Below are 11,747 nucleotides of genomic sequence, written 5' to 3'. Positions count from 1 at the left end.
GGTCCCGTTCCAGGTCCTGCTCCATTCCCTGGCTTCTTTTCTTGGGATAAATCAGATCCAGGGAATCTGATCCTCTGTTCTGGTCACTTCCAGCTTTTCCATTGGGATCCTGTCCCAGATCCTATCCAAAATCCCATCCCAGGTCCTATTCCAAATCCTATCCCAGATCCCATTCCATGCAAAAAAAGCCTTTCATGATTCCAGGGGATCCTGGGAATTCTGCGTGTTGGGAATGTGGGGGTGGGATTGGGATGGGGATATTTGGGAATGTGGGGATGGGACTGGGAACACCCAGGGGATGTGGGAATGGGAATATTGGGGAATTCAGGGCATGAAGATCCTGGAATTGTATCCCAACAAATCCTTTATTGAGTACTGGGAATTTTGATTGGGGCAGATATTGATCCCTGGCAGATTCCCACTGGGAATGTCAGGTGTGGGGAATGTGGGGATGGGACTGGGGACACTGAGGGATGTGGGAATGGGAACATTGGGGGAATTCAGGACATGAAGATCCTGGAACTGTATCCCAAAAAATCCTTTACAGAGCAGTGGGAATTCTGATCCTGGTAGATCCAGGTGGATCCCAGTGGATCCCATTGGAATTCTGTGGTGTGGGGAATGTGGGGATGGGACTGGGGACACCCAGGGGATGAGGGAATGGGAACATTGGGGAATTCAGGACACAAAGAGCCTGGAATTGTATCCAAAAAAGCCTTCATTGAGCCTTGGGAATGGGAATTCCAATGGTGGCGGATCCCAGTGGATCCTGTTGGGAATGTCAGGTGTAGGGAATGTGGGGATGGGAACATTGGGGAATTCAGGACACAAAGAACCCAGGATCATATCCAAAAAAATCCTTTCATGAGCACTGGGAATTTTGATTGTGGCAGATACAGATGGATCCCTGGCAGATTCCCACTGGGAATGTCAGGTGTAGGAATGTGGGGGTGGGATTGGGATGGGGATATTTGGGAATGTGGGGATGGGCCTGGGGACACCCAGGGGATGTGGGAATGGGAATATTGGGGAATTCAGGACACGAAGATCCTGGAATTGTACCCAAAAAATCCTCCCATGAGCCCTGGGAATTCTGATCCTGGTGGATCCCTACGTGTAGGGAATGTGGGGATGGGATTGGGATCCTCAGGAATGTGGGAATTGGGATGGGAATAGGGACAATGAGGGATGTGGGAATGGGAATATTGGGAATTCAGGGCATGAAGATCCTGGAATTGTATCCCAAAAAAACCTTTATTCAGTACTGGGAACAGGAATTCTGATGGTGGCAGATCCCAGTGGATCAGGTCAGGAATGCCAGGTGTAGGGAATGTGGGAATGGGAATATTGGGGAATTCAGGGCATGAAGATCCTGGAACTGTATCCCAAAAAATCCTTTACAGAGCAGTGGGAATTCTGATCCTGGTAGATCCAGGTGGATCCCATTGGAATTCCGTGGTGTGGGGAATGTGGGGATGGGACTGGGGACACTGAGGGATGTGGGAATGGGAATATTGGGGAATTCAGGGCACAAAGAGCTGGGATCGTATCCCAAAAAAGCCTTTACTGAGCGCTGGGAATGGGAATTCTGATACTGGCGGATCCTAGGAGTGCCACAGGTAGGGAATGTGGGGATGGGATTGGGAATGGGGATATTTGGGAATGTGGGAATGGGAACACTGCGGGATTCAGGACACAGAGAGTCTGGAAATGTATCCAAAAAAAGCCTTTATTGAGTGCTGGGAATTCCAAAGGCAGCAGATCCCGATGGATCCCATTGGATCCAGGCGGAGCCCGCTGGATCCTTGTGGGAAGGTCAGGTGTGGAGAATGTGGGGATAAAGATGTGGGGATGGGAATATCAGGAATTCAGCACACAAAGATGTTCGGGATCATATCCAAAAAAAGCCTTTATTGAGAACAGTGAATTCTGAAAGCAGCAGATCCCGCTGGGTCCGGGTGGATCCCTGTGGATCCCGGTGGGAAGGTCAGCTGGAGAGGCACACGGTGCCATTGGAGAAGAGCCGGGGATCCCTCTGGATCCAGCTGGATCCACTGGGTCCCTGTGGATCGGGTGCAGAGGCGCAGGGTGCCGTCGGCGCCCAAGGAGAAGAGCCAGGGCTGCTGGGGGTGGATCCTGCAGGATCCCGGTGGATCTCACTGGAACCCCGGTGGATCCCAGAGGACCCCAATGGATCCCGGTGGATCCCACTGGATCGGGTGCAGAGGCGCACGGTGCCGTCGGCGCCCGAGGAGAAGAGCCAGAGCTGCTGGGGGTGGATCCCACTGGAACCCCATGGATCTGGGTAGATCCAGGTGGATCCCAGGTGGATCCCGTTGGATCATGTGTAGACGGCACTGGAGGAGAAGAGCCAGGGCTACTGGGGGTGGATCCAGGTGGAACCCACTGGAACCCTGGTGGATCTTGGTGGATCCCTGAGGATTCCTGTTGGATCAGGTGCAGAGTCTGACGGTTCCGTCGGCCCCGGAGGAAAAGATCCAGGGCTGCTGGGGGTGGATCCAGGTGGAACCGCAGTGGACCCCACTGGAACCCCGTGGATCCCAGTGGGTCCCAGTGGGTCCCAGGCGGATCCTGTTGGATCAGGTGTAGAGTCTGACGGTGCCGTCGGCCCCGGAGGAGAAGATCCAGGGCTGCTGGGGGTGGAAGGCGACGTCGAGCACGCCGAGGTCCAGGGTGGGCGCGTGGCCCTTGAGCACCTTGAGCGGCACCAGCAGCGCGTTCTGCAGCAGGTCACTGCCACGGGGAGAGGGGGAGAGGGGGAATGATGGCACCGGAATGGGAACGCTCTCAATGGGAATGGGGATTCTGGCAGTGGGAATGGGAATTCTGACACCGGGAATGGGAATTGTCTCAATGGAAACGGGAATTCTGACAGTGGGAATGGGAATTGTCTCAATGGAAACGGGAATTCTGACAGTGGGAATGGGAATTCTGACAGTGGGAATGGGAATTGTCTCAATGGAAACGGGAATTCTGGCACCGGAATGGGAATGATGGGAATGGGGATGGGAATGATGGCAGTGGGAATGGGAATGATGGGAGGGGGAACAGGAATTCTCACAGTGCAGATGGGAATTCTTACATTGGGAATGGGAATTCTTACATTGGGAATGGGAATTCTGACACTGGGGATGGGAATTCTCACAGCAGGGATGGGAATTCTGACAGAGGGGATGGGAATGCTGGCACTGGGGATGGGAATGACAGGAGTGGGGATGGGAATTCTGACACCAGGAATGGGCATTCTGACAGTGGGAATGGGAATTCTGACAGTGGGAATGGGAATTGTCTCAATGGAAACGGGAATTCTGACACCGCAATGGGAATGATGGGAATGGGGATGGGAATGATGGCAGTGGGAATGGGAATGATGGGAGGGGGAACGGGAATTCTCACAGTGGGGATGGGAATTCTGACAGTAGGGATGGGAATTCTCACTCTGGGAATGGGAATTCTGGGAGGGGGAATAGGAACTCTGACAGAGGGAATGGGAATTCTGACAGTGGGCATGGGAATTCTGACACCAGGAATGGGAGTTCTGGGAGTAGGAATTGGAATTCTGACACTGGGGATGGGAATTCTGAAACTGGGGGTGGGAATTCTGGGAGCAGGAATGGGAATTCTCACACTGGGAATGGGAATGCTGACACCGGGAATGGGAATTCTGGCAGTGGGGATGGGAATTCTGGGAGTGGGGATGGGAATTCTGACACCGGGAATGGGAATGCCGGGAGTGAGAATGGGAATTCTGACACTGGGAATGGGAATGATGGCAGTGGGGATGGGAATTCTGGGAGTGGGGATGGGAATGCCGGGAGTGAGAATGGGAATTCTGACACTGGGAACAGGAATGATGGCAGTGGGGATGGGAATTCTGGGAGTGGGGATGGGAATGCCGGGAGTGAGAATGGGAATTCTGACACTGGGAACAGGAATGATGGCAGTGGGGATGGGAATTCTGACACCGGGAATGGGAATGCCGGGAGTGAGAATGGGAATTCTGACACTGGGAATGGGAATGATGGCAGTGGGGATGGGAATTCTGGGAGTGGGGATGGGAATGCCGGGAGTGAGAATGGGAATTCTGACACTGGGAACAGGAACGATGGCAGTGGGGATGGGAATTCTCACATTGAGGATGGGAATTCCCAGAGGTTTGCCCACCATGGGACCCCCAGAACTGCTGCTCCCACCCCCGGATCCCAGTGGGAAGGAGCCAATCCCAGGTAATTCTGGGATTCCCCAAAAGCTCCCCAAAAACACCTCTGGACCCCAAGAAGCCCAGAAAGAGGGATCTGATCCTGGAAATCCCACAAATTCCATAAATCCCGTCAATCCCGTAAATCCCATAAATAAATTCATAAATCCCATAAATAAATTCATAAATCCCATATATCAATCCCATAAATCCCATAAATAAATCCCATCAATTCCCATAAATAAATCCTACAAATCTCATAAATAAATCCCATAAATCAATCCCGTAAATAAATCCCACAAATCCCGTAAATAAATCCTGTAAATAAATCCATAAACCCCATAAATAAATCCATAAATCCAATCCATAAATCCCATCAATCCCATTAATAAATCCTATAAATTGCCATAAATAAATTCCATTAATCCCACAAATAAATCCATAAATCCCATAAATCAATTCCATAAATCTCCTAAATAAATCCAGTAAATAAATCCCATAAATAAATCCTATAAACAAATCCCAGAAATAAATCCCATAAATAAATCCATAAATTCCACAGATAAATCCCCTAAAGAAATCCCATAACTAAATACATAAATCCCATAAATAAATCCCCTAAATAAATCCCATAAATCCCACAAACAAATCCCATAAATCCCACAAACAATTCCTGTGAATCCTACAAATAAATCCCATAAATCCCATAAATAAATCCATAAATCCCATAAATCAATTCCATAAAATCCCACAAACAAATCCCATAAATAAATCCCATAAATAAATCCCATAAATAAATCCATAAATCCCATAATTAAATCCCATAAATAAATCCATAAATCCCCTAAACAAATCCCATAAATCCCACAAACGAATCCCATGAATCCCACAAGGAAATCCCATAAATCTCCCAGACAATTCCCGTGAATCCAACACATAAATCCCACAAATCCCACAGATAAATCGCATAAACTGTGTAAATAAATCCCGTAAATAATCCATAAATCCCATAAATTCCCATAAATAAATCCCCTAAATAAATCCCTAAATCCTATTTAAAAATCCCATAAATTAATTCTTAAATCCCATAAACAAATCCCATAAACCCATAAATCCCATAAATCATTCTCAAAAAAACCCCACTAATAAATCCATAAATCCCATAAATAAATCCCACAAATAAATCAATAAATCCTATAAACAAATCCCATAATAAATCCATACATCCCCTAAATAAATCCCATAAACAAATCCCGTAAATAAATCCATAAATCTCACAAATTCATCTCATAAAATCCCACAAATAAATCCCATACATAAATCCATAAATCCCATAAACAAATCCCACAAATAAATCCATAAATCTCAAAGATAAATACTATGATTCCCACAAATAAATCCATAAATTCCTTAAATAAATCCTGTGAATCCCATAAATAAATTCATAAATCCCACAAATAAATCCCACAAATAAATCCATAAATCCCATAAATAAATCCCATAAATAAATCCATAAATCCGATAAATAAAATCCCGCAAATTAATCCCTTAAATCAATCCATAAATCCCACAAATAAATCCCATAAATTCCCTAAATAAATCCCATATTTCCCCTAAATAAATCCCATAAATCCTATGACAATTCCCGGTGAATCCCACAAACAAACCCCACAAATCCCATGACAATTCCCGATGAATCCCACAAACAAATTCCACAAATCTCCTAAATAAATCCCACAAATCCCATGACAATTCCCGGTGAATCCCACAAACAAATCCCACAAATCCCACAAACAAATCCCGTAAATCCCGTGACAATTCCCGGTGAATCCCACAGACAAATCCCATAAATCCCCTAAATAAATCCCACAAATCCCATGACAATTCCTGGTGAATCCCACAAACAAATCCCATAAATCCCACAAACAAATCCCGCAAATCCCGTGACAATTCCCGGTGTATCCCACAAATCCCCTAATTAAATCCCGTAAATCCCATGACAATTCCGGTGAATCCCACAAACAAATCCCACAAATCCCCCAAATAAATCCTGTAAATCCCGTGACAATTCCCAGTGAATCCCACAAACAAATCCCATAAATCCCACAGACAATTCCCATCAATCCCCAAAATAAATCCCATTGAATCCCACAAACAAATCCCATAAATCCCACAAACAAATCCCATAAATCCCGTGACAATTCCCGGTGAATCCCACAAACAAACCCCACAAATCCCACAAACAAATCCCGCAAATCCCATGACAATTCCCGGTGAATCCCACAAACAAATCCCACAAATCTCCTAAATAAATCCCACAAATCCCATGACAATTCCCGGTGAATCCCACAAACAAATCCCATAAATCCCACAAACAAATCCCATAAATCCCGTGACAATTCCCGGTGAATCCCACAGACAATTCCCATCAATCCCCAAAATAAATCCCATAAATCCCCCAAACAATTCCCGTAAATCCTGTGACAATTCCCGGTGAATCCCACAAACAATTCCCATAAATCCCCCAAACAAATCCCACAAATTCAGTGACAATTCCCGGTGAACCCCACAAACAATTCCCACAAATCCCCTAAATAAATCCCGTGACAATTCCCGGTGAATCCCACAGACAAATCCCATAAATCCCACAAAGAAATCCCATAAATCCTGTGACAATTCCCGGTGAATCCCACAAACAAATCCCACAAATCCCCTAAATAAATCCCGTAAATCCCATGACAATTCCCGGTGAATCCCACAAGTGAATCCCGTAAATCCCACAGACAATTCCCATCAATCCCCAAAATAAATCCCATAAATCCCCCAAACAATTCCCGTAAATCCTGTGACAATTCCTCGTGAATCCCACAAACAATTCCCATAAATCCCACAAACAAATCCCACAAATTCAGTGACAATTCCCGGTGAATCCCACAAACAATTCCCACAAATCCCCTAAATAAATCCCGTGACAATTCCCGGTGAATCCCACAGACAAATCCCATAAATCCCACAAACAAATCCCATAAATCCCGTGACAATTCCCGGTGAATCCCACAAACAAACCCCACAAATCCCACAAACAAATCCCGCAAATCCCATGACAATTCCCGGTGAATCCCACAAACAAATCCCACAAATCTCCTAAATAAATCCCACAAATCCCATGACAATTCCCAGTGAATCCCACAAACAAATCCCATAAATCCCACAAACAAATCCCATAAATCCCGTGACAATTCCCGGTGAATCCCACAAACAAATCCCACAAATCCCCTAAATAAATCCCATAAATCCCCCAAACAATTCCCGTAAATCCTGTGACAATTCCCGGTGAATCCCACAAACAATTCCCATAAATCCCCCAAACAAATCCCACAAATTCCGTGACAATTCCCGGTGAATCCCACAAACAATTCCCACAAATCCCCCAGACCAGTCCCGTAAATCCCGTGACAGTTCCGCACTTGTAGACCATGCCGTGGCAGACGATGACGGAGCCGTCGTCGGAGCCGGAGGCGAACAGGGGGTAGCGGCGGTGGAACGCCACCGAGCGCACGGCGCGGCCGTGGTGCCTGACGCGGGGAGGGAAAAGTGGGAATCAGAACGGGAAAAACAACCGGGAAAACACCGGGAAAAATGGGAATTAGCACCAGGAAAAATGGGAATCAGAATGGGAAAAATACTGGGAAAAATGGGAATTGGCAATGGCATAAACACCGGGAAAAATGGGAATTAGCACCGGGAAAAATACTGGGAAAAATGGGAATTAGAACAGGGAAAACACTGGGAAAAACGGGAATTAGCGCTGGGAAAAACACTGGGAAAAATGGGAATTAGCACTAGGAAAAACACCAAGAAAAACACCAGGAAAAATGGGAATTAGCACTGGGAAAATCAGAATGGGAAAAATACTGGGAATCAGCAATGGGAAAAAATCAGAACAGGGGAAACCAGGAATCAGGACAGGGAAATCACCGGGAAAATGGGAATTAGCACTGGGAAAACAGCGGGAAAATGAGAACTAGAGCAGGAAAAACAACGGGGAAAATGGGAATTAGCAGTGGGAAAAACACTGGGAAAAATGGGAATTAGAGCAGGGAAAACAACGGGAAAAATGGGAATTAGCACCAGGAAAAATACCGGGAAAAATACCAGGAAAAATGGGAATTAGAATAGGGAAAACACTGGGAAAAACGGGAATTACAGCTGGGAAAAACACTGGGAAAAATGGGAATTGGCTCTAGGAAAAACGGGAATGAGAGCTGGGATAAACAACGGGGAGAATGGGAATCAGAGCCAGGAAAACAATGGGGAAAATGGGAATCAGAACAGGGAAAAAGAACAGGGAAAAACACCGGGAAAAATGGGAATCAGCAGTGGGAAAAACACCAGGAAAAACATCAGGAAAAACACTGGGAAAACCAGGAAGCACTGGAAAAACAGGATAGACACCAGGAAAAACTGGGAATTAGCGCCCAGGAAAAACAGGAATCAGCACTGGGAAAAACACCGGGAAAAACATCGGGAAAAACACCAGGATAAACAGGAATTAGAGCCTGGAAAAACACCGGGAAAAACGGGAATTAGCATCAGGAAAAACACCGGGAAAACAGGAATCAGCACAGGGAAAACTGGAATTAGAGCCTAGGAAAAACATTGGGAAAAACGGGAGTCAACAATGGGAAAACAACAGGAAAAATGGAAATCAGCGCTGGGAAAAACACCGGGATAGACACAGGGAAAAAAATGGAATTAGAGTCTGGAAAAATGGGAATTACCAACAGGAAAAACACAGGGAAAACCACTGGGAATAATGGCAATTAGAACCCAGGAAAAACACCGGGAATCAGCACTGGGAAAACGGGATAAATGGGAAAAAAAGGAATTAGAGCCTGGAAGAACAGGAATCAGAGCAGGGGAAATGGGAAAAACACCAGGAAAAATGGGAATTAGCACCAGGAAAAACACTGGAAAAAACGGGACTTGGGAGTCTGGGAAAAACACCGGGATAGACACTGGGAAAAACGGGAATTAGAGTCCGGGAAAACGAGAAAGACACGGGGAAAAACGGGAATCAGCACCAGGAGAAACGGGAATCAGCACTGGGAAAAAACACCGGGAATCAGGGAAAAACGGGAATCAGAGCCCAGGAAATGGGACAGACACGGGGAAAACCGGGATTTAGAGCCCGGGAGAATGGGAATCGGCACTGGGAAAACGGGACAGACACAGGAACCCCAGGACTCACCTCAGCAGCCGGTAGGGCCGCGTGGACAGGTCCAGGTCAAACCAGGCCAGCTTGCTGTCGTAGCTGCCGCAGATCACGTTGTCCCCTAGGGAACAGCGCCGGGATCAGCGGGATCCCCTCATTCCCACCGGGAATCCCCTCATTCCCACCGGGAATCCCCTCATTCCCGGGGGGATCGCGCACCTCCGGGGTGCACGGCCATGCTGGAGATCCACTGGCAGTTGCTCTGCAGCTTCTTGGTGAGCTCCTGGCGCAGCAGGTTGTAGACGCGCACGGAGCGCTGCGAGGCCACCAGGAAGTAGGGCCGCACCGGGTGGAACCGCACGCACTGGATCATCCCCGGGCTCCTCCGGAACGGGGTCCTGGCTCCAGCGCCGGCTGCTCTGGTGGATCAGCACCTGCCGGCCGCCCGGGTTCCGCACCACCGACGCCCAGTAGTCGCCCTTGCCGTGCCACGTCACCTGCGTCACCGGCTGGAACGGGATCAGGAATGGGATCCGGGTGAGATCCCGAAATCCCGACCCTCTGGATCATCCCTGAGCTCCTTAAGGTGGGATTGAGATGGAAATCCGAGTGAGATCCCAAAATCCCGACCCTTTGGATCACCGCCGACGCCCAGTAGTCGCCCTTGCCGTGCCACGTCATCTGCGTCACCGGCTGGGAATGGGAAAGAGAAAGGAACGGGATACAGGTGAGATCCCAAAATCCCGACTCTCTGGATCACCACTGAGGCCCAGTAGTCGCCCTTGCCGTGCCACGTCACCTGCGTCACCGGCTGGGAATGGGAAAGAGAAAGGAATGGGATCCAGGTGAGATCCCGATCTTCCGAATCATCCTGGAGCTCCTCAGGATGGGAATGCGAATGGGATTGCGATTGGGATCCAGGTGAGATCCCAAAATCCCGACCCTCTGGATCAACACCGACGCCCAGCAGTCGCCCTGGCCGTGCCACGTCACCTGCGTCACCGGCTGGGAATGGAAATGGGATTGGGATTGGGATCTGGGTGAGATCCCGAAATCCCGACCGTCTGGATCACCATGGAGACCCTGGCTGTGCCACGTCACCTGTGTCACAGGCTGGGAATGCAATGGGAATGGGATTGGGATCCGGGTGAGATCCCAAAATCCCGACCCTCTGGATCACCACTGAGGCCCAGGAATTGCCCTTGCCGTGCCACGTCACCTGCGTCACCGGCTGGGAATGGGATTGGGATCAGAAATGGGATCAGGAATGGGATGCAGGTGAGATCCCAACCCTCTGAATCATCCTGGAGCTCCTCAGGATGGGAATGGGAATGGCATTGCCATTGGGATCCAGGTGAGATCCCAAAATCCCGACCCTCTGGATCACCCCAGAGCTCCTTGGGGTGGGAATGGGATTGGGAATAGGAATGGGATCCAAGTGAGATCCCAAAATCCCGACCCTCTGGATCACCATGGAGGCCCGGGAACCGCCCTGGCTGTGCCACATCACCTGCATCACTGACTGGGAACGGAATGGGACTGGGATATGGGTGAGATCCTGAGATTCTGACCCTCTGGATCATCCCAGGGCTCCTTGGGGTGGGATTGGGAATGGGATCCGGGTCAGATCCCAAGATCCCGACCCTCTGGATCACCACTGAGGCACAGGAATCGCCCTGGCTGTGCCCCCGTCACCTGCGGGGAATGGAATGGAATGGGATTGGGAATTAGGATCAGGTGAGATCTCAAGAACTTGAGCCTCTGGATCATCCCAGAGCTCCTCAAGGTGGGATTGAGATGGCAATCTGAGTAAGATCCCAAAATCCCGACCCTCTGGATCATCCCAGGGCTCCTCAAGGTGGGATTGAGATGGCAATCTGAGTAAGATCCCAAAATCCCGACCCTCTGGATCATCCCAGGGCTCCTCAAGGTGGGAATGGGACTGGGATTGGGACCTGGGTGAGATCCTGAAATCCCGACCCTCTGGATCACCACTGAGGCCCAGGAATCGCCCTTGCCGTGCCACGTCACCTGTGTCACCGGCTGGGAATGGAATGGGATTGGGATCGGGATCAGGAACGGGATCTGGGTGAGATCCCAAAATCCCAACCCTCTGGATCACCATGGAGACCCTGGCTGTGCCATGTCACCTGCATCACCAGCTGGGAATGGAATGGGAACGGGAATTGGGTCAGATCCTGAAATCCCGACCCTCTGGATCAACATCAGGGCCCAGTAGTCACCCGTGCCGTGCCACGTCACCTGCGTCACCGGCTGGGAATGGGATTGGGATCAGAAATGGGATCAGGAATG

General features: G+C 48.9%; 1 protein-coding gene across 1 annotated transcript; it reads right to left on the bottom strand.

Moving 5' to 3' along the window:
- Nucleotides 1-2,469: 2,469 nt before the first annotated feature.
- On the bottom strand, nt 2,470-9,823 carry LOC128950522 (ribosome biogenesis protein BOP1-like). Its single transcript, XM_054295390.1, has 4 exons — nt 9,654-9,823; nt 9,471-9,555; nt 7,687-7,794; nt 2,470-2,754 (listed from the first exon to the last, which is right to left on the bottom strand). The coding sequence occupies exons 1-4, from the start codon at nt 9,805-9,807 to the stop codon at nt 2,601-2,603; spliced, it is 501 nt and encodes a 166-aa protein (XP_054151365.1). The 5' UTR covers nt 9,808-9,823; the 3' UTR covers nt 2,470-2,600.
- Nucleotides 9,824-11,747: the final 1,924 nt, after the last annotated feature.

Source organism: Melozone crissalis, unplaced genomic scaffold (assembly GCF_028551555.1).
Source record: "Melozone crissalis strain CALT ecotype California unplaced genomic scaffold, PUWL_Pcris_2 ptg000694l_1, whole genome shotgun sequence".
Taxonomy (NCBI): domain Eukaryota; kingdom Metazoa; phylum Chordata; class Aves; order Passeriformes; family Passerellidae; genus Melozone; species Melozone crissalis.
The sequence above is the reverse complement of the archived record's forward strand: the minus strand, read 5'-3'. Positions and strand labels throughout refer to the sequence as shown.